Source organism: Castanea sativa, chromosome 1 (assembly GCF_040712315.1).
Source record: "Castanea sativa cultivar Marrone di Chiusa Pesio chromosome 1, ASM4071231v1".
Taxonomy (NCBI): Eukaryota; Viridiplantae; Streptophyta; class Magnoliopsida; order Fagales; family Fagaceae; genus Castanea; species Castanea sativa.
In genome coordinates this window covers 10,438,651-10,462,094 of record NC_134013.1, presented here as the reverse complement: position 1 = coordinate 10,462,094, position 23,444 = coordinate 10,438,651, and the positions used below count along the sequence as shown (strand labels likewise).

Here is a 23,444-nt window from a genome sequence, read left to right as displayed (position 1 = left end):
TCAATCAGCCAAGGGAAGGAACCAAGCTTTGTTGGCTAAGCTAAATTGGAGGTTTCGTGTGGAGAAGGATGCCTTGTGGGTTAAAGTTCTCAATAAGAAGTACTACTCAAATCGAAGGCTCAATGCCAAAATTCTGGAAGACTCCCTTGTTCTAGGACTTGGAAGGCCATGAGGATGGGGGCTGAAGTCTTTAAGAAAGGAATTAGGTGGATACAGGGAAGAAATAGCTCCTTGAGTTTATGGCATGATAATTGGATGCCGACTGGTTCATTAAGAGTTCTTATTCAAGGCCCTCTTACTATTGAGGATGAAGCTCTAAAGGTTAAAGATGTTTTTGGTCCGGAAGGATGGGATTGGTCTAAGGTATCTTTTCAAATTCCAAACTAGGTCCTCATGGATAGTAATTCCATTCCTTCCTTTATAAGATTTGATCGAGGGGAATATAGGCTGACTTGGGCAGGAGCTAATAAAGGGGATTTTGATTTGTAGCATTCCTACTGTATAGCCACGGGCTATGGGGTTGATGGAGGAGCTTCTCCTTGGCAATGGGTTTGGAAGCTTGAAACATTGTCGCAGATCAAGATATTCTTATGCAAGTGTTTGCACAACAGTGTTGGAGTGGGAGAATGTCTTGTAAGGAGGGGCATTAATGTTACTGGTGTCTACCCTTTATGCCAAAGGGAACCTAAATCCATTCTTCACAAATTAAGGGATTACGAGGCAGCAAGATTTACTTGGTACCACTTGGGAGTTAATGAGTCTAGTAACTTTTATGAGGGCATCCTAGATTTTTGGCTTGAAAGGAATTGTACGGATAATAGGTGTAGAGTGAGCAACAAACCCCCTTGGATATTTGTCTTTTCTTTTGCAATCTGGCTGTTGTGGAAGCATAGGAATGATGTGGTTTTTAAGAATCAAGATGTTCAGCCCAAGGTTTATGAGAATGTCCTGTTTTGTGCTTTAGAATTCCAACACTGTAGGTTGACTCCTAAGCTCTCGAGTAGTAGAAAAGTGGTGCGTATCAGATGGGATAAATCTCAATCCGAGTGGTTTCGCCTAAACACTAATGGTTCAGCTCTAGAAAGCTCTAGTAGAGCTGGTTGTAGCCTTTCATTAGGGATGATCGAGGGGAATGGGTAGGGGGTTTTTCTAGGAGTCTTGGCTACATAAACAGCTTTACCACGGAGCTATGGGGCCTTAGAGATGGCCTAATGCTCTATAACAGCCTACAATTGACTGCAGTAAACATCCAAATTGATGCTATTGCGATTGTTCATTTGCTATCCAAGCCATCAGAAGCTAATCTTGTTGTTATGCCTCTTCTTGATGATTGTAGACGGCTGATTACCAACATAGCCCAAGTACAGATTGGGCATTGTTATCGTGAAGCAAACTCGTGCGCTGACTGCTTGGCTAGGATAGGGACTACTCAAAAAAACAATTTCATTTTGTATCATGATCCACCTATGGATCTTTTGGAGCTTTTAGCTCGTACAAGGCTGGTTTGTACTATAGTAGAACTATTGTTGATATTCCCCTCCCCTCTTAGTTCGTTAATGAAATTTCCTTTTTACCAAAAAAAAAAAAGGAATGAATTTAGTAGGAAAAATGAATGGAATGGAATGAAATTTAAAAATCTTGTTTGGATGTTATAAAATAAAGTAATGGAAAGGTGTGAAATTAAATGGAATGTAAATAACATTGTTTAGAAGTGACATTGGAAGGAATGAAATGAAATTATTTTATAATAACATTACTATTATACCCCTCATTTTAAAAAACATAAAAAATTATTCTAGTTTACGAAAAAAGAAAAATTTAATGTAGCTAAAAATCAAGTTATGTATATTTCTATGTTGTAAAGCAATTCACGCATCACATATTTATTTTCAACAAAATAAATATTGTATAAAAATGCAAACAAATATCTTTTTAAAAAACTCCTGTAATGAGTCTTGCCAAAACATAACAAAATAACCAAATCCATTCCAAAACTAAAGTTGGCCAAGAAATCCCATACTTTTTAATTTTTAGGCCTAGACATCAATGTCTATAGGACACATTTGCACTCATCATCTAAGCAACCAAAGAACATCTCCTTATATGTTGGATTTTCCATAAAAAATATGTAGGCCTCAGTCTTTGATATTAGATCCAAGTCTAATAATAAGCTCAAAGCTGCCTAAACTTCTGTTCCATATGACTTTGAAAAGCACTTTGCCATAACCTCAATCGTCCATCAATTTCCATTGATACATTATCAAATGACTAGGAAATTACATTCCTAAATTCATCATCTTCTACCAGTCATCTTTTCTTGCTTTTAGAATACATTGCATCTTGTGATGACAATTGAGAACATACAACATTTAATTTCTGGTAACCTCCAATCATCTTCTATTTCAAAGTTTTCCAAAGAAACTTCATTTTGAGATACTAAATTATCAATCTCATCAATAGTGGTCGATAGAGCATATCTAGCATGTTTCTCCTTTACAGTTTCAACATGATCACATTTTGCTCTATTTTTAGCCCAAAGTTATGCCATCTTAGAATAGTTGGGCATAGGTGATGTGATTCACTTTTTGGCCATAGGTTTAGATTGTTACAAACTAAGAAAAATGGTTATACAACATATACAATTATATAATACAAAATTAAACTTACAAAAAATAGTAATTTACCACTATGAGTGGCTCCCAAACTTCTGGTTCAGTTGTCCATATATTTAAAGAATCATTCCATTCAAAACCACTCAATCCCTTTTTAAATATAGCATAGCATTCATGAAAATTCTTCTTTAGTATCTTTGTCGATTTTTCACTTTATCCTTGTTAATCTCCATGTGAAAATTTTCAACCAACTTTTTCATTATGTCATCATATGTCTTAGAGGTAAAAGTTTCATTAACTCTACCACCTATAATCACTTGATGTAAATAAACATCCACTAAAGCATCATCCATAACACTACTCCATTGTACTTCTTTATTTAAATCTCCACAATTCTTTTTTGATATCTTACCCATGCTATAATTAATAGGACAAAAAACACATAAAATATTGTGTAAATATTAATTAAATGCATGAGCAAGAAATAGTATAAGACTTGAATACATTGAAATGAATATATTTTAAATATATTCATTTTAAATGAAACAAAGCCAAATAACCAATATAATTATGAAATTATCCATAAGAACAAAGTTTTGCTTCAACTTGGATGTCTTTGGTTGTAATTTTCTGGTGAAGGATCTAATTATTTGATAATATTAAGATTTAAGGTCATACTACTTGTAATCATTAGTAATTCAGTAAAGCCTACGCTCCTGCTCTCAGCAAAAAATTTGTATCCCATCTGCATGTACGATAAGGTTTGTGCCACCAGGGGTAGCCTAGTATATAGTGTAATCAAATGATTATTAGGTCAGTATGTGCTACAGTTATACAGCACTTTATAGAATAACATAAATTTTTTTTTTCTTTTTGGTTGAGAAGCAGAATAATATAAGATTTAATATGAAAATGGTCTTTAATTGATCAGTAAAAATGGAGGGATGGACCGAACTATTATGCTTTTAATCCGCCCCCTATAGTTGAGTCTGCTATCTGCATAAACAAATCTTGAAACATTTTATCAAAAAATTAAAACAAAAATCTTGGAACAAATAGATAGGGCACTTTATACATATGGACTACATATATTTTGTGTGCACTACTCTCGACTACATGATTCATTGTTTATTGCAACTCAACAGGATGCATCACATGGAAGAAACACAATATCCTTGTCCAATTTTGTGGACAAACTTGTTGATAAGTATTAAAGGGGGTATTTTACGGGTTTTAATAAAAAATTTATTAAACATAAATCCATTTTCTCCTATTCCTCCTAATTTTGGGAATAAAAATTTGAGGTTTTAAGAGAAATTGAGGAATGAGTGTTCTCTCCTAACCAATCAATTCGCTCCTACTTAAACTCCTAAATAAGGAAACGAACCTTCCATTCCCTCTGTTAAAACTCCCAAACAAGGGGAAGGAAAAATATTCTAAAAATATTCCTTAGGTAACCTTGATTAGAATGGAATGATTTTTTTTTTTTTTTTTGAGAAACTGAATGGAATGGAATTAAGTAATCTTGATTAGATGTTTTAAAATTAAAGAATGAAAATGAATGGAATATAAGTAATTTTGTTTGGGAGTAACATGGAGAATATTACTATTAGACCCTTATTTTAAAATAAATGGTTGAACATATAGGGGTTATTTTAGAAGTTTTAGTAAAAAATTATTAAATCTAATTTGAGATTTTAAGGGAATAGAAAGGAATACGTGTTCTCTTTTACCTATTCCATTCCCTCCCACTTAAACTCCCAAATAAGGGAATAAACTTTCTATTCTCTCCAGTGAAACTCCTAAACAAGGAAAATTTCTAAAATTATTATTTTTATTCCTTTCTTTTCTATTACATTTCATTTCTCCAGTCCAAAGCAGAAATTCATACTATATTTGCTTATGACAATTATTACTGTGCAACAGACAACAGCTGCCACTTCAACTAGTTTATCTGCTGCTTCTTTTTGGCACCATTGCCCTATTTTCTAGAATATAAAAACAAGACTTGTACAAATTTTTTCTTTCATAAGAATACGTTCATTTTCTCACCAGTCATTCCCCGTTTTGATATAGTTAAATAAATCTATCGCAGCGGAATTGCCATGCTACCGCAGAAAACTTGTTGGACTCGTCGGAATTGTAAAATATATATATGTTTGAAATTTGGCGAGGGGAGAGCCAATCGTTTTTAATATACAAAACCATTTGGTCTGACTTCTAGAAATCCTGCCAAGATTCAAGGGATTTTCAATTCTAGCAAATAACATTTGATCTTGACATATACCTTTTTTTTTTTAGATTTGATCTTGACATATACGGTCCAATGTGGAGAAGGCAAGATTAAGAAAAACTGGAATTTATGTTTATCCAATTAAAAATTCATGAGTACCTACTCTCACTCGATCACTTTGACATTTAAATTTATTTTGGCTTCTTTGCTCGTCATTTCATTAAATAATGATAGTTTTTCTACGATTGGGCTACGTTCATTTGATCTTTTCTTAATTCAAGCATGCATTACTTAAGCTTCTATTTTTTATTTGTTGATGATGCATAAAGATAATAATTGATTTCATTTGCCTACCTTCGTAATTTAATGACCTTGTAATTAATTATATTCAATCTTCGATCAGCAGCTTTCCAGGTTGGGCTTTGCTAAAGAAGCTCTTGTATCAAATGTTGTGAAATACACACAAAATAATAAAAAAAGTTAGCATCACAATACATGGGCAATACAAACTAGAATTCTCTATTAATAATAGGAATTACAACCATACATCAACTCTTACCTAAAACTCTTAAACATAAACTAACTCAAACGCTAATTCGTCCAAAAGTGTCTTCACACTAATTCATTGAACAAAGCTTGGTCTTTAACTCTCCCACAGGACAAAGCTTTGTTTCTAACTTTCACACACAATCAAGCAACACCACCACTCTTTGCTCAACCTTCACTCACCCAAAAAAAAAAAAACTTTTAAGAAGCCTTGTAGTACGTACCTACATTTTATTGTTCCTCTTGGCTCTCTCTTTCTTTTTCTCTGTTTTAGTTAGCATCCGCAAATTGAGACTATTACGATGATCAAAATATATTTCGATTAATAAATGAATAGTATGTGGTAGTAATTTCAATTAATCGAAATATTTGTTAGTTTATATTTGATAATTTACAACAAATTTGTCCATAATTTTAACAGAAAGTATCTAATAAACTTCTATTCTTCAGTCAGAATAAAAATATAAAAAACTCCATCTGGAAAAGTTCTATCTTTCTTTTTTTCGCTTGAAATGGTCATTACATAGCACCAGAAGAAACATCACGAGTCACAACTCAAAAACATCAAGCATCAAGCACTAAGGCTCTGTCAAAGGCGCGGCGGATCTAAACTGAGCTGGTCCAACCATCACAGCTGAGAATACCTCTCTATATCAATGCCCATTGACCTAGCCCATGCACTGCGTCATTTAAGCGATCATATTAAGTATTAACCACTACATTTCTTATTGTTTTTTACACGTCTCCTCTCTCCTCCTCACTTACTATATAGTTTTTGAAATATAAAATAGCCTAGTGTGCATAAACTTACTATATGGTTTTTGAAATATAAAATAATATATAGTTTTTGAAATATAAAATAGCCTAGTGTGCATAAACTCCCACACACTAAAACCATTCACTAAAGTTTAATTTCCAATGACTCTTAAGTCCCTAATATCCTCCTATGGCAACCCAAGGATCTCAATCTGAGATTGAAGTTGTGATTGAGGCATCCACAACCTTCACAAGCCATAATCAACAAACAGTACTCTCAATCATCATATTGAAACGATTGCTAAACACATTAAGCTCAATACTAGCCAAATTTCATGCTGGGTATTTCAGAATAAGCTTATCTCTAGGTGGCCAAGTTTTGCTATGGAAGACACTAAATGGACCAAGCAATGACACAAGTATTCTACGTCACGTGCTTCACATCCTTTATCCAACGCCTTTTATCGTACTATGGTCTCTGGCTCTGTTTATACTTGTCTTTCTATCTCTGCTTTACCTCTTGAAATGCTTGTTTCACTTTAACACAGTGAAGACAGAGTTCCTGCACGACGTAGGGGTCAACTACCTTTTCACTCCATGGATTTCTTGGCTTCTTTTGCTTCAATCTGCACCATTCATAGATCCAAAAACCTTCCCCTATTTAGTCCTTTGGTGGGTTTTTGTGATTCCTGTGGTGGTGCTTGATGTAAAAATCTATGGCCAATGGTTCACAAAAGGAAAGAGGTTCTTATCAACCGTGGCAAATCCAACTAGCCAATTATCAGTCATCGGAAACTTGGTTGGAGCTCAAGCTGCTGCGTACATGGGATGGCAAGAAACCTCTATTTTCTTGTTTTCCTTAGGCATAGGGCACTATTTAGTGCTTTTTGTGACTCTTTATCAGCGATTTTCGGGTGGAATTCAGCTTCCAGGGATGTTGAGTCCGGTCTTCTTTTTGTACTTTGCAGTACCGAGTGTGGCGAGCTTGGCTTGGGAGTCCATAGCTGGGGCTTTTGATATTGTTTCAAAGATGCTATTCTTCCTCTCGCTCTTCCTCTTTACATCTCTGGTATGTATTGTTTGCATTGAAAATTACGGTCATGACAGTAGTCACATAGTTTGGATGTATCACTTAGATAGAATTTAACCCCTACTTATATAAATTTTGTTTAGAGATATTTTGTAACTTAATTATGCCGTCCACTTCTAATTATTACTCTCTATTATCAAATTAAATCCTATGATAAACCATGCAACTAGCTAATTTGACCAAATTATTTAGATCATAATTCATAAGCTGCTTTTGGAATTGGAATCAGATTTATCAAAGATCATATGCAAGCTTTTAACTCAAACAAGATTTTAAAATTTAGAAATTATAATATCCACCATATTAATTATAGATATAAAATAAAGATAAAGTTAATACAAATTTTATAACATAAAATTTATAAATTGATCAATGCCACAACAAATGTGATTAGTGGATTTTAATAAAATAATAAAATAATGAATGTTATAATATATATATATATATATATATATATATATATATATATATATATATATATATATTGTGATTAGAAACACATCAATTTGTAAAAAGCACTTAGCAAAATTTGTAGTATGTATTTCTAACATCACTCATATATGGTATTATTGAAAGTGTTTGATGAAAATAAAATCTGCATTGATATCAGATGACTCTTTTACTAGCCCGAACTTGCTCCATCCGTTCATGGGTTTAGAAACACATTTGGGAAAGTACTTCTAGAATGATTAGGACTGAATTTCAATCTTAAGCTTCAAAATCACTCTCTCTTTCGTGCAAAATCCCAAGTAGTCCAATATTGGGAGCTACTCGTAAGTTGCACTCTTTTTCAGTGTAGCAAGTGAAGTAGCTAGAGGTTATGTGGTTTCAGGTCTTCAGGCCCAACCTTTTCAAGAGATCAATGAGAAGATTCAATGTGGCATGGTGGGCTTACTCATTTCCTCTGACTGTCCTTGCTCTAGCTTCCACGGAATATGCACGAGAAGTGAAAGGCAGCATTGCACACATCCTGATGCTTCTTCTGTTGGCAATATCTGTTTTAGTTTCCCTTGGTCTGATGGTGTTGACTTTGTTCAACATTAAGATGCTCTTACCTGACAACGATCCAATTGCAACTCTGCTTAATCAATAATCATTTACAAAGAGCAGTGTGACAAAAAGATTTGGATTAGAAATCAAATTCAAGCTCACTGGTGACACAAAGTTCACATATATAGTTTAACTCTAGTATCTTGTAAACTTCATCTAACTGATTTCCATGATATATATGTGGGAATAGTACACCTATTTCTACGTGAGGAACTTAAAAGTATGATTTTAGAGTGCTTTATGAGCACTTAAGACAGCACATGTTCTAATATAACCACGTGTCAGTCTCATGGCAAATTTTTTACTAATAGGTGTTAATTGAAGAAGTTTTCTATTGATTGGAGAGCGTTCATGTTCAATAGATGTGATATGAACATGACACATGTCCTAAAATGGCCACATGTTAGTCTCATTAAAAAAAAACATTGAAAAGATGTTACTAATAGGTGTTAATGGGATAATAAGCTTTTTGTTAGAGCATCCGCAGTGGAACTGCCAAATGCAAAATGTAGGAATGATTTAGCATGTAGGCACAATTTGTCTCAACAACTGGAAGACTAAACATGGAAAAGTCTAAATTTTTTTGGCATACTACTACAGTACCATCCTAAATATATGATGGTACTGTAGCTGAATGGGATAAAAAAAAATTAATACTCTCTCTCCTCCTTTTTAACCCCGAAATTTCTCTCTCCTCTTTCATTATTTCTCTTCTTTTCTCTCTCTTCCTCATTTGCTCTCTACTCTCTTCAAACCCAAGACCCCGTGCTCTCTCCGATGACCCTCGCTCTCATCTGGTGGTTTCTCTATCTCTCTCTCTGGTGGTGGTGGGTTTGTGAGTGACGTGGGCAATTGTCGGTGTGGGTTTTGACAACTGTGGAGATCATGAGTTTTGACGACGGTGGATCGTGGGTTTTGACAACAGTGGAGATCAGCGTGGGTTTTGACGAGATGATGGAGATCGGTGGGTGGCGAGATTGGTGTGGCGGAGATCGGTGGGTGGCGAGTTCGGTGGATTGGTGATGCAGCACAAGTGTGTAGAAGTAGAATTTATAGCACACAATTACTATAACTCTTTCACGAAACCTAAGTTCTACAAGAACACTAGGCTAGTAGGCAAAATAATAGAGAAAACCTCTCTAGCAAACTTTTATTAAAAACACACACATCACATAAATAACCTCTCTATAAAGAGTATTTATAGGAATAGAATTTCTCCTACTCCTTTTAGGAAAAGAAATAATAAACATACTTTTACTTAAGAAAGGAAAAACAATTTAACTAGGAAAAGAAAAACAATTAAAATCCCAATTTAATTAGGAAAAAGATTTTAATTCAAAGTACTAGAGTAAATAAATCCTAATTTAAATAGGAAAAGGAAAACAAGAAAAACTCTTTATTCTTCATAACGTGATTTGCATTGGAATTCTCTCCTCGATATGGAACAAGATGCTTAACATTGAAGATGTCAGATGCACGCATATGACTTGGAAGTTTCAACTAATAGGCATTAGGATTAATTTTCTTAAGAACCTCCAAAGGACCAATCTTCTAGCAACTAGTTTGTTGTACTCTTCCATAGGAAGGTGATCTTTGGTCAAAATTGCCCAAACAAAATCACCAATCTCAAATTCTACTACTCAACATTTCTTGTCAGTGGCTTGTTTGTACTTAGCAGAAGTCTCCTGTAAATGCTTGGCAGTAGCTGTATGAATTTCTTGAATTTGTGTGATTAGATCCTCAGCTTTTACATTGACATGCTTCAAGTCAGGGATAGGAGCCAAATCAAGTGGTGCGTGTGGTTGTAGCCATAAGTAATAACAAAGGGATTAAAGCCAGTGCTATGATTAACAGAACGGTTGTAAGCAAATTCTGCCTAGTACAAGCGTTGATCCCATGATTTAAAATGATCACTTACCAAGCTCCGAAGTAAATTGTCCAAGAAACGGTTTACCACTTCTGTTTGACCATCGGTTTGAGGATGATAGGCACTACTAAAATTAAGTGTGGTGTTGGCCAAAAGCCATAAGCAATGCTAGAAGTGACTAAGAAAACGCACATCATGGTTTGAAACAATTGATTGTGGCAAGCCATGGAGGTGATAGGCCTCTCTAAAGTAAAGTTGTGCGACATTAACTGCATCTGAGGTCTTCTTACAAGCAATAAAGTGGGCCATTTTGGAAAACCGGTCCACAACAACAAAAATTGAATCGTTACCTCGTTGTGTACGCGGTAATCCCAAGATAAAATCCATACTGACATAAATCCATGGCTGCTTTGGTATGGGAAGAGGAATAGATAGACCAACATTGGCTGTAGTGCCTTGGAAACTTGACAAATACGACACCTCTCAACAAACTTGGTAATCTCCTTTCGCATGGTTGGCCAAAAATAAGAGTCTGTCACAAGCTTCATGATTTTATCATGTCCCATTTGGCTTTCATTATGCAGCTCTTGAATAACCTTTAAGCATAGGCTACTATCAGGAATGCACAATTGATTCCCTTTAAAAAGGAAACCATCGTGTATAAGGAAGTCAAACCATTTTCTTGTTGCCACATCATTCATTATAGGGCCAAAGTATGAGTCACTAGAAAGCAACTCACGAAATAAATCAAACCCCAGCACTTTGGTTTGCATTGTGATGAGCAAAGAGGCCCGTCAACTAAGAGCATCTGCCACTCTATTCAATGCTCCGGATTTATGCTTGATGACAAAAGAAAATTGTTGAATATAAGCAGCCCGAACTGCATGCCGAGATGAGAGCTTATCTTGGCTATTAATATGCTTCAAAGCATCATGATCAAAATAGAGGACAAGCTCATGATAGGTCAAATAAGAACTCCAATACTTTAAAGCGCAAATTATTGCATAAAATTCCAAATCATAAGTGTTGTAATTCAATTTTGACCCACTCAACTTCCCATTAGTGTAGGCCATTGGTTTGCCATTTTGACTAAGAATAGCTACAATTCCAACCTTGGATGCATCACAATGCAACTCAAATGGTTGAGAGAATTCAGGAAGAGCTAGAATAGGTGTTGTGGTAAGCTTTTCCCTGATCTGATGAAACGCCTTTGTCGCTTCAGTTGTCCACAAAAACTTGCTAGCCTTAATGCAATCTATCATCGGTACCATGATGGTGCTAACGTTAGGGATAAACCGCCTATAGAATGACACCAACCCATGGAAACTGTAGACCTCATGGACTATGGTTGGTATTGACCATTGTTTAACAGCAGTTACCTTTAATTCATCAACTGATAATCCATCATTAGGCACCACATAACCAAGAAATAAAACACTATCCGTCATAAAAGAACATTTGGCTATGATAGCATAAAATTTCTCCCTACTTAGAACTATAAGTACCTCTCAAAGATATTGGAGATGTAAATCAATATTTGCACTATGTATCAGGATATCATCAAAATAAATTACAACAAACTTGCCGATGAAGGGGCGAAAAATCTGGTTCATAACACGCATGAAGGTGCTAGGAGCATTAGAAAGCTCGAATGGCATTACTAGCCACTCATATAATCCTTCACGTGTCTTGAATGTTGTCTTCCACTCATCACCAGGACGTACTCGAATTTGATGGTACCCACTTTTTAGATCCAGCTTAGAAAACATTGTAGCACCACTCAATTGATCAAGCAAATCATCTAACCGAGGAATAAGGAATCTATACCAGACAATAATTTTGTTGATGGCACAATTGTCTACGCACATTTGCCATGATCCATCCTTTTTGGGTGTGAGTAAGGCTAGCACGGACAGGGATTAAGACTTTCTCTAATGTGCCCTTTTAACAACAAACTCTCTACTTGTCTTCTAAGTTCTTCATGCTCTTTTGGGCTCATGCAGTAGTGTGGGCGATTAGGTAGATTAAAACCTGGTATAAGATCAATTTTTTGTTGTATATCTCGAAGTGGCACTAACCTCTCAGGTAGATCATTAGAAAATACATTTGCAAATTCATCTAATAAAGATTTCATAGCCTCTGGTACTATGCTACCCTTTGAGCTCTCCTTTCCCAACAATACAAACACTAACCCCGAATTAAACATCTCTTCAACAAACGCCCTTTTAGCTAAGAGATTCTTACCCCTTCCTGAAGTTGGCTTAGGTTCAACCTCCTTCCAAGGCAACACAATTTTTGTGCTACCAAATATGAAATTGTATGTATTCTTCCTACCATCATGTTGAACCTTTCTATCATATTGCCATGGTCTACCAAGGAGAAGATGACATGCATCCATAACTACCTCATCACACCATGCATTATCCTTTTATTTCAACCCAACAGAAAAAGAAACCAAGCAACGTTTAGATACAGTTACCTCTTTGCCCTTTTTGAGCCAAGATAGTTTGTAAGGGTTAGGGTGCTTCTCTGTTGCTAATCCCAGTATTCGAACAGTCTCTTCTGATACCACATTCTCACAACTTCCAGAATCAATAACAAGTCTACATACCTTGCCCCCCATAGTACATGTGGTTTGAAAGATATTGCTTCGGAGCCAATCCTCACCTTCAGATTTGCTAGGTGTGAAACATGCCTTTCTTATAACTAACAAAGGGCCATCATCTCCTTGCACATACTGCTCTTCCTCTTCAGCATCATAAACAGCTTCTTGCTCAAGGTATTTAAATGATCATCAGTACATTCTCTACTCTCAATAAATAAACCCTTACCATACCGGCCACCCTTCTTGCAATTAGCCATTCTATGCCCTGCCTCACCACACTTGAAACATCAAAGGTCAGAACTACTAGTTGTAATGCGGTTGGGTTGTGGATTAGCTTGATTAACTTGACCTTTTCCTTGTGTAGATTGTGTAGTTGCACCATAAGAAGGAGCTATAGGTGGTAGTTGGTTGCCACTACTATTTGAAGCCATATTAGTCCTCCTATTCATCGTCTTCTCTAAATGTAAAGCTCTCTGATGGGCTTCAGATATAGAAATTGGGTCAAATAAATTCAAAGTATCTTGAAATTGTTGCCTCATGCCTCCAATATAACGTGAAACTAATTGATCTTCCGAATCTGCAAGGTCAACTCTAGCTACAAGTTGATAAAACTCTCGAGTATACTCATCTATAGATTGTGTACCTTGCCTAAGATTGTGTAGCTGTTGATATAATGTAAACATATAATTATGGGGCAAGAATGCAAGCACGCTTATGTTTCAAAAACTTTTCCCAAGTATTGATTTTAGATTTACCTTGGTGAATACAACCTTGCTGTAATTGCTACCACCATGTACCAGCACGTCCTCTAAATTTGGTCACCATCAAAAAAACTCTTTTGTCTTGCGGCACCTCCTTAAACTCCAAAATTTCTTCAACTGCAGGAACCTAATCTTGGAATTCTTCAAGTTGTAAACAACTTTTGAACTTTGGAATATCTAATTTGAACCTAGATTCCCATCTGTTTGAATTGTATGAAACCAAGGGTTTCTCCCTCCTCCTTCTATGTCCAGCAAACGGATTTTCCATCTCAACCTCAACATTATAGCCTACCTCATCTTCCTCCACATCTAACCTACAATGTTTCAAGTGTGGTGAGGTAGGGCATACTCACCATCTACAACAATGTGCCTTCCCCCACGTGATCCTCTCTGTGCCATGGTAGGAACCTAACCATGTTCTGATACCAACTAATGCAGTGTAGGCGTGTAGAAGCAGAATCTATAACACATAATTACTACAACTTTTCTATGAAACCTAAGTTCTACAAGAATACTAGGCTAGTAGGCAAAATAATAGAGAAAGCCTCTCTTGCAAACTTTTATTAAAAACACACACATCACATAAATAACCTCTCTATAAAGAGTATTTATAGGAATATAATTTCTCAATTAAAATCTCAATTCAACTAGAAAAAAAGATTTTAATTCAAAGTACTAGAGTAAATAAATACTAATTCAAATAGGGAAAGGAAAACAAGAAAAACTCTTTGTTCTTCATAACGTGATTTGCATCAATCGGGTTCTGATTTTGCTATGAATTTTGGGTTTTGATTTTGCTATGAATTTTGGGTTTTGATTTTGCTATGAATTTTGAGTTTTGATTTTGCTATTGATTTTGGCTGGATGGCGAGACTAGAGTTTGATTTTGCTCAGAAAGAGTGACATTGGTGGTGGATTGGTATTTTGCTGGGATTGTGGCGGGTTTGGGGTCACGGTGGTGGATGTCTGGAGGTGGTGTGGTTGAGAGGATGGTTGCTGTGTGGTGAGAGTGACGGAGAGACAGAAATTAGAAAGGAGAGATATATAATTTGTTTATTATTTTATTGTATAATTTATATTATTTTAATGTGTGGTATTGTAAAATAAAAGTTGGGATTTTGGGTGTTTTGTAAAATAGTATTGTATAATTGATAAAGTAGCTTTTTGGGATGGTAAAATAGGATAGGATAGAATTTCTGGCTGGAGATGCTCTTAGGTATTGATGGTAGAGAAAAATGTTTTTGAGTTTTTTTTTTTTTAATTTTTTTCTAAAAAATGTTTTGAAATAAATCTTTTCCAGACATATATTTACTTTGAAAACATCATGGAAACAAGTTTTAAATTTCAACCTCAAAAACAATTTTAGAGTAATATTTAGAACAATGTAAATAGCCATGCATTAATGTTTTTAGCAACCTCTTAAAAACTCTATGCTATTTTTACTAAATGGGCTAAAATTTCTGTTAAAAAGTCTTTTGGGCTCTTATAGCACTTTAAGAGGCCCTCGTTAATTCAGGCTCTATGGGTCTAGAACTCTTCTATAAATCTGGATGGGCGCAACTCAACCTGAATTCTACACATATACCAGGAACTAAATTATGAATCCGAGTATTGTCAAACACCATATGCAAGTCTGAATGAACAAACAAATAAAAAAAAGTCCAATATGCATTCCTAAAATTCCAAAATTGCTAGTCTGATCAAAATGACTTCGATATTTGGCATCATGTTTATGTTGAGGATAAATAATTGCAACACATGCCGGCAATAATTTAAACATCATGTTACAACCTGTTGCGTCAAATTTAACTCAAGAAGTAGGCCACTTTTATTAGATGTTAAATTGGGGAAAAATACTTTTCCATTGATTTAAAATTTATTTGTATTAGTTGGTTCCAATTAACTCAACTAATAAAGTTTCTAATAGTTGAATAAGAGATCTGATCATAGCTTTTGAGTAGAGTTGTGGAGTGCCTTTGTGAGCTTGTGTTAGAACCCATTTCTCTCTCATTTGTGTGTGTGTTTGTTTCTCAAAAAAAAAAAAAAAAGAGATTTGAGGTTCAATCTCTGCCTACACCAAAAATCATTTGTTGTCTTAGTCTGATGATAAAGAGCTATTATCAAGAGTGGATGCTATAATTTGAAACTCTCTCCAAAAAAAAAAAAAAAAAAATTCTTTGTATCACCGCACTCTATATCCTTGGTATAATAGTTACTCTACAAGTATAAGTGTTTGTGAAATGTGGAAATTGTATAAAATATTATATATAATTTAATTATATAAATGAAAATTTGAAATCAAAAGAATATGAAGGAAATATGAAATATGATTTAATTATAATTTAATTTGTATTTAAGAACAATTATTTTTGAAGTTCAAGGAAGTAATCCATACATAATTTAAGAGACGAAGGAGAGTTGCATCCCAGAGGAGTGGAAGCTCAAAATTGAGTAATCTTAATTTGTTAACCTGTCTTTGCAAAGAGCCATGCATGCATGCTAGTAAACCATAAAACCAAAATAGCTTCTTGCATACTCTAATTTTTTGCACTAAGTTTCTTCAAAATTGATGTTATTCGATGATTTGGGATGAATGCAAACATGAACATGTGATGCAACCCTTAAATTAGGGTTTCAACATAATATTCATATATGCTTATATGAAATTCAGATTTTGTAAACTCAAGCAAGTTGAATTTATTTTTCTCATGATCAAATGCGCAATTTCTATTTATGAAAAGTTTGGAAAGCTTTGTTACGATTTTATGTGTGTGAATGACATTAATCCATAGCCATTATTTTTTAGAATACTAACTTTGGTATATATGGTGGCTCGTCCCTTTCCATTTATGTAGTGTGGACTTCAAACTTAGATATTTGGTTCCGTTTCTCAAAAAAAAAAAAAAAAAAAGATATTTGGTTCTAGACCACTTTTTATCATATTTTTCTTACATATTTTAGAATGTAATTATGAATCAAAGCACTTATTTTTCTTAGATTGTAACTATGAAGCAATACATTGTAATTTTCAATCTTATGTTCTACATCAATGTAAATGTCGTATTTTTTTTTTCTTATAATTAAATAAGTGGCAATTTCAATGTAAAATCTTCAATTTTGAGGAACAATGTTACCAATTGAGTCATAATTTTGATAAACTATTTATTCATGGCCTATCCATAGTACAGCCAGAGTCATCAAGGTCACGATTTCTCACAGCATTAAAAAAACAAAACATCCCTAAATATAAGGGTCCGTTTGTTACCGTTGTTTAAATGATAGTTTTCAGTATTTAAACAATATTACACGTAATTTCATACACTTTTTCACCCACACGTATTTTCAAAAAATACAAACAATATTACCAAACAGGCCCAAAGTGTCAAAGGTGTAATTTAATTTGAATTTGAATGAACCCTTAGCATAAAATTAGAACATGCAAAATTTCACCATAATAACACTTGGCTCAAAATCACAATTAAAACAAAATTTTAATTTTTAACTAAATTTAAAATTTCACTGCTAATATATATAATATAGGATATAGATTGATAGGGAAAAATCCCATAACAGACAAATCCAATTTACTAAGTTAATTATAAAGCGACGGTGACACCGAAAGAGACGGTGTGAATAGCCTGACACTCAAAAACCTGGTAGATGGAGTCTCGTCTTGAACGGAAGGCAAAATGACGAGCAGACCCTTTTATGTAGATGGACTCTTCAAGGTGGATAGACCTTGATGGAGATGAAAGCAAAGCCATGTGGCACCCACATGGCCTGAGTAGGCTCTAAGAATCCTAATATAGGAATACCTTGCATTCTACGCCTAACCACGATCAGAAGGAGCCCGAAAAGGATCTCCAAAATACAAGCACTAATGAGAATCTTCCCTACAAGGAAATATCTTCTCTATCAAGAAATCAAGGTCAGCTCTACGCTACTATAAAAACTCCAAAGCCCTTACAAATCAAGGTACACATAATTTACTCCTACTTGGGCACTCTAAAATTGTGAAAGTTCTCTAACTTAATCTTCGCAAGGTTTGTCTAGGGCACGTGAGGATCATTCAATTTACTGACAATTTTTGGCATCATCATAGATGGTATAGATCTAGTGATATGATAAGGATAGAAAACAAAATCATATGGTAAAAGGTTAATCCAACAAAAAAATTATCCTGTCAATCAAGTTGTGGGAATAGTAAACCTAACTTTAGGATTAAATTATCTAAAAAAAAAAAAAAACTTTAGTAGGATTGGATTTACATATATAACTATATTTAAAATTGATTATAATTTTTCTTTTCTTTTTTCCTTTATCCATATATCATCATCATAATTCTTGAACTGATGTACTAATAATTAATTAAAAGGAAAAAAAAAATTTGTGGTTTTACTTCAAATCATAACAGACAAAAAAAGAAAAGAAAAAAAAGAAGTCTGAACTGCACGCGCTAACAGTCGTGTATAGAAGCAATTTACGTTATTACAGAGGAAACCAGATCTGCTAGCGCGAGACGACTCTCGCTTTCCATCACTTACTACAATTTCCATTCTTTCCATTCCTTTCCTTTCACTGCGCTTCTCAATCTGAAGATCTATGCGCCAATCCCTTCTAAACCTTCACCCACCTCCCTGCTTATCCTACGCCCACCTCACCACCACCACCGCCGCCGCTGCCGCCGATCTCCAATCTCCGCTCGTCCCGTCGCCGGCAACGTTCTCTTCTCCTTGATCCAACTTTCCTCATTCTCAGATCCGAGGTAAGATCCGCTCTTTTCTCTGCCTTGATTTCAACAATTACGTGCATTTCAATTCAATTTTAGGTTTCCGGATCGGAAAATTAGAAATTCGAATTGGTCTTAATTGTCGAAATTTTGAATTTTTTTTTTGTTTGTCTTTCTCGGCATCCAAACGGAGATTTAATGCGAATGCTTTTTTGATGTGACAGGCGTTTTGATAATTTTGAGTGGTGAGGATGCTGACGAAGTTTGAGACGAAGAGTAATAGAGTGAAGGGACTGAGTTTCCATAGTAAGAGGCCATGGATCTTGGCGAGTCTTCACAGCGGTGTGATCCAGCTTTGGGATTACAGGATGGGGACTCTCATTGATCGTTTCGACGAGCACGATGGGCCTGTCCGCGGCGTCCATTTCCACAAGTCTCAGCCATTGTTTGTCTCTGGGGGTATATCATATCATATCATCCTGTCATGTCATTGTTTTAGAATTTTATTTGATTTGCATTGATATTGCTATATATGTTGTGATCTTCAATTTAGGGGCAGCTTTTTTATTCGTGTTGTCGAATCTGATGAATCACATTGTTGTTGTTAATCAATATATGATGGCCCCATATTCTGTTTTCAAAAATTATAGATGGGTTTGTAGTTTTCGTGCTTGCTTGTTGATCTGATATGGTGGGTTTAGAGGAAATAATATTGGGTTTATAACATTTCGGCAGGGGATGATTACAAGATCAAGGTGTGGAATTACAAGTTGCATAGGTGTTTGTTTACCCTTCTTGGACATCTTGATTACATTCGCACTGTTCAATTCCATCACGAATACCCGTGGATTGTTAGTGCGAGTGATGATCAGACTATCAGGATATGGAACTGGCAGTCCCGGACTTGTATTTCAGTCCTAACTGGACATAACCATTATGTCATGTGTGCCTCGTTCCATCCTAAGGAGGACCTGGTTGTGTCGGCATCCTTGGATCAAACTGTTCGTGTCTGGGATATTGGTGCCCTGAGGAAGAAAACAGTCGCCCCTGCAGATGACATCCTAAGGTTGAGTCAGATGAATACAGATCTCTTTGGTGGAGTTGATGCTGTCGTTAAGTATGTTTTGGAAGGTCATGATCGGGGAGTTAATTGGGCATCATTCCATCCTACTCTTCCTCTGATTGTCTCAGGAGCAGATGATCGGCAAGTGAAAATTTGGAGAATGAATGGTATGTATGTAGATCTGTTTTCTTTTCCTGGTTAGTTTTTTTAATTTATCTTTTGGTTGAGTGAAAACATCATACCAAAAAAAAAAAATCTCTTTTATATTATAAACAGTAGTTTTGTTGTTGTTGTTGTTGTTGCATGTGCTTCTCTAATCTTAGCTGCAGAGAAAAATGGCCTTTACTTTTTTCTCCCTGTTGTCCTCTTGAAAAAGTTAATGACTGATTATCATGCTTTTATTGGATCAATTTGATATGCCTGCATAATTACATAGCAAAAATCTAACATTATTAATTTTGCTGGGAGATAGCTCTTTGGGAATCAATTAGACCAGTGATTTAATGGGTTCCTTCTGTGAATAGTATACGTTGTACAGGTTTATGAGTTGTAGAGTTGAACTAGCTAATGGTTGCCAGCTCACCTTTCTGATTTCAGATACAAAGGCTTGGGAAGTAGACACCTTGAGAGGGCACATGAATAATGTATCATGTGTTCTATTCCATGCTAGGCAGGATATTATTGTGTCCAATTCAGAGGATAGGAGTATCCGTGTTTGGGATGCTACTAAGAGGACTGGTCTTCAGACATTTCGCAGGGAGCACGACAGGTTTTGGATTCTTGGAGCACATCCTGAAATGAACCTTCTGGCTGCTGGTCATGATAGTGGCATGATTGTTTTCAAATTAGAGAGAGAGCGGCCTGCTTTCTCCGTGAGTGGTGATTCTATGTACTATGTTAAAGATCGTTTTCTGCGCTTCTTTGAGTTCGCAACTCAGAGAGACACTCAGGTAATCCCAATCCGAAGGCCTGGTTCTTCCACCTTGAACCAAGGGGCAAAAACACTTTCTTATAGCCCTACAGAAAATGCTGTTCTTATCTGTTCGGATGTAGATGGGGGTTCATATGAACTATATATTATACCCAAAGATAGCTTTGGTAGGGGCGAGACTGTTCAGGAGGCAAAAAGAGGTTCTGGAGGATCAGCTGTTTTTGTGGCTCGGAATAGATTTGCAGTGCTTGAAAAGAGCAGCAACCAAGTGTTGGTTAAAAACCTGAAAAATGAGATTGTCAAGAAGAGTGCAATTCCGGTTATTGTTGATGCAATATTTTATGCTGGAACTGGAAATTTGCTATGCAGGGCAGAGGATAGAGTAGTTATTTTTGACCTCCAGCAGAGGATTATACTTGGGGAGCTTCAAACTCCCTTCATTAGGTATGTTGTTTGGTCTCATGACATGGAGACAGTTGCTTTGCTGAGCAAACATTCTATTATAATTGCCAGTAAGAAGCTTGTGCATCAATGCACTCTCCATGAGACAATCCGTGTAAAGAGTGGAGCTTGGGATGAAACTGGTGTTTTTATATATACTACCCTGAACCACATCAAGTACTGCCTTCCTAATGGGGATACTGGAATAATCCGGACTCTTGATGTCCCAGTATACATAACGAAAGTTTCTGGAAATACAATTTATTGCTTGGATCGAGATGGGAAAAACCGTGCCATTGTTATTGATGCAACTGAATATGTTTTTAAGTTGTTCCTTCTGAAGAAGAGATATGACCAGGTTATGAGCATGATTAGGAACTCTGATCTCTGTGGGCAGGCCATGATTGCATACCTGCAGCAGAAAGGTTTCCCAGAGGTTGCCCTTCATTTTGTGAGGGATGAGAGGATTCGCTTCAACTTGGCTCTAGAGAGTGGCAACATCCAGGTTGCTGTTGCTTCTGCTAAGGAAATTGATGAGAAAGATCACTGGTACCGGTTGGGAGTGGAGGCCCTACGTCAGGGTAATGCAGGCATTGTAGAATATGCATACCAGAGGACAAAGAACTTTGAGAGGCTATCATTCCTTTATCTTATAACAGGGAATTTGGACAAATTGTCCAAAATGCTGAAAATTGCTGAAGTCAAGAATGATGTGATGGGTCAGTTCCACAATGCCCTATATTTGGGTGATATCAAAGAGCGTGTTAAGATCTTGGAGAATGCTGGCCATTTGCCCCTTGCTTATATTGCTGCTAGGGTTCACGGACTCCATGATACTGCTGAACGTCTTGCAGCTGAACTTGGAGATAACGTTCCTACTTTACCTGAGGGCAAATCAACATCTCTTTTGATGCCTCCAAGTCCAGTCACGTGTAGTGGAGATTGGCCCTTGTTGAGGGTAATGAAAGGAATATTTGACGGTGGTCTTGAGACTGTGGGCAGGAATGCTGAAGAAGAATATGAAGAGGCTGCAGATGCTGATTGGGGTGAGGATTTGGATATCGTTGATGTGGAAAACATGCAGAATGGAGACATTAGCACAGTGCTGGAGGATGAGGATGTGCATGAAGAAAACGAAAGCGGAGGATGGGATCTTGAAGATCTTGAGCTTCCACCTGAGATTGATACACCCAAAACTGCTGGCAATGCCCGTTCTTCAGTATTTGTTGCCCCAACTCCTGGTATGCCTGTAAGTCAAATTTGGATTCAAAAATCCTCTCTTGCTGCTGAACATGTTGCAGCTGGCAATTTTGATACTGCAATGCGCTTGTTGAGCCGGCAGCTGGGTATAAGGAACTTTGCTCCATTGAGACCATCATTTCTGGACTTGCACATGGGCAGTCATTCTTATCTGCGTGCCTTCTCTTCAGCTCCTGTGATCTCAGTTGCAATTGAGAGGGGATGGAGTGAATTAGCTAGCCCTAACGTGAGGGGCCCGCCTACTCTTGTGTTCCATTTCTCTCAGCTTGAAGAGAAGCTCAAGGCTGGTTACAAGGCCACAACATCCGGGAAATTTACAGAGGCTTTACGGCTTTTCCTCAGTATTCTCCATACCATTCCTCTGATTGTTGTTGAGTCAAGGAGAGAGGTTGATGAAGTAAAGGAATTGATTGTCATTGTTAAGGAATATGTTCTAGGTTTGAAGATGGAACTTAAGAGGAGGGAAATGAAAGACAACCCAGTTCGCCAACAGGAGCTTGCAGCCTACTTCACCCACTGTAACCTTCAAATGCCTCACATGAGACTTGCGCTTTTGAATGCCATGACTGTTTGCTATAAGTCTGGTAATCTCAGCACAGCAGCTAACTTGGCCAGGCGTTTGTTGGAGACGAACCCGACCGCTGATAACCAAGCCAGAACTGCCCGTCAAGTCCTACAGGCTGCTGAGAGGAATATGCAAGATGCAACCCAGCTGAATTATGACTTCAGAAACCCATTTGTAGTTTGCGGTGCAACATACGTGCCTATATACCGTGGACAGAAGGACATATCATGCCCTTACTGCAGTTCACGGTTTGTTCCAGACCAGGAAGGGCAGCTTTGTGCTGTTTGTGATCTTTCAGTTATTGGATCAGATGCATCTGGGTTACTTTGTTCTCCTTCGCAGATAAGATGATCAGAGAGGCAAAATTAAGAGTTATTTTCAACTTCCAGTAGCAGCTTTGGCTATGATAGTTGTTTCTTCTCCACAAGCAGGGGGTCCATATGTTAAAACTAAATACTGGGTTCTGTCAGGTTCTGTTATATTTTTGGTTCAATTTGTATTGCCAGGTTATATTTTCCTTACAATTTAATATTCTTGATTATGAATTTTGTTTTCACTGTAATAAACTACTTGAGCGTTTTGGCCTAGGTGTTCTTATGACTTGTGAGAATTAGTGAACCAAGTTGATGGGGGCATATTCGGTGCTTTTCCTGAGATTTTATTAATGTGAATTTCAATTGGTTGGAAGTGGTAGAATTGTTACTAGTACTTTTTTTTTTATTTCTCTTTACTCTTAGGAACCAATAGCTCAAATTTGAAGGATTTGTTTGGACACAACTGATATGGTGTTGTGAGGGTTCTGCAGGTCAAACTTACCCTGTTACTAAGGATTTTAACGATTCAAAAAGCTGTCAGTCTTGGTGCTCCTCTCAATGCCCACTGCCCAGCACATACCATCTGTCCTCCTATATAATTCTTCCATGGGTATGTTGTCT

General features: G+C 36.3%; 3 protein-coding genes across 4 annotated transcripts; all 3 read left to right on the top strand.

Moving 5' to 3' along the window:
- The first annotated feature begins 174 nt into the window (after positions 1-174).
- LOC142607985 (uncharacterized) lies at positions 175-1,140 on the top strand. The gene is made up of 2 exons (XM_075779715.1): positions 175-363; positions 490-1,140. The coding sequence occupies exons 1-2, from the start codon at positions 175-177 to the stop codon at positions 1,138-1,140; spliced, it is 840 nt and encodes a 279-aa protein (XP_075635830.1).
- A 5,133-nt stretch (positions 1,141-6,273) lies between these two features.
- On the top strand, positions 6,274-14,687 carry LOC142622587 (S-type anion channel SLAH1-like). 2 transcript variants are annotated; one of them, XM_075796101.1, is made up of 2 exons: positions 6,274-7,216; positions 14,398-14,687. In XM_075796101.1, exons 1-2 carry the CDS (start codon positions 6,338-6,340, stop codon positions 14,503-14,505), a joined length of 987 nt encoding a protein of 328 aa, XP_075652216.1. In that variant the 5' UTR covers positions 6,274-6,337; the 3' UTR covers positions 14,506-14,687. The 2 variants fall into 2 exon arrangements, with proteins under 2 accessions (XP_075652216.1, XP_075652215.1); XM_075796100.1 differs by lacking the exon at positions 14,398-14,687 and adding an exon at positions 8,070-8,539.
- Positions 14,688-18,027: 3,340 nt separating this feature from the next.
- Positions 18,028-23,196, top strand: LOC142609258 (coatomer subunit alpha-1-like). The gene is made up of 4 exons (XM_075780846.1): positions 18,028-18,285; positions 18,474-18,708; positions 18,985-19,479; positions 19,910-23,196. The coding sequence occupies exons 2-4, from the start codon at positions 18,501-18,503 to the stop codon at positions 22,858-22,860; spliced, it is 3,654 nt and encodes a 1,217-aa protein (XP_075636961.1). The 5' UTR covers positions 18,028-18,285; positions 18,474-18,500; the 3' UTR covers positions 22,861-23,196.
- The last annotated feature ends 248 nt before the right edge of the window (positions 23,197-23,444 follow it).

What these genes read in the sequence shown, in the direction of transcription:
- LOC142622587 (XM_075796100.1), top strand. Translation starts at nt 6,338, where the DNA reads ATGGCAACCCAAGGATCTCAATCTGAGATTGAAGTTGTGATTGAGGCA. An exon ending in TCTTCCTCTTTACATCTCTG is followed by an intron (nt 7,217 to 8,069) that starts GTATGTATTGTT and finishes ATGTGGTTTCAG; the next exon opens with GTCTTCAGGCCCAACCTTTT.
- LOC142607985 (XM_075779715.1), top strand. Translation starts at nt 175, where the DNA reads ATGGGGGCTGAAGTCTTTAAGAAAGGAATTAGGTGGATACAGGGAAGA. An exon ending in AAGGATGGGATTGGTCTAAG is followed by an intron (nt 364 to 489) that starts GTATCTTTTCAA and finishes TTTGATTTGTAG; the next exon opens with CATTCCTACTGTATAGCCAC.
- LOC142609258 (XM_075780846.1), top strand. Translation starts at nt 18,501, where the DNA reads ATGCTGACGAAGTTTGAGACGAAGAGTAATAGAGTGAAGGGACTGAGT. An exon ending in GCCATTGTTTGTCTCTGGGG is followed by an intron (nt 18,709 to 18,984) that starts GTATATCATATC and finishes ACATTTCGGCAG; the next exon opens with GGGATGATTACAAGATCAAG. An exon ending in GAAAATTTGGAGAATGAATG is followed by an intron (nt 19,480 to 19,909) that starts GTATGTATGTAG and finishes TTCTGATTTCAG; the next exon opens with ATACAAAGGCTTGGGAAGTA.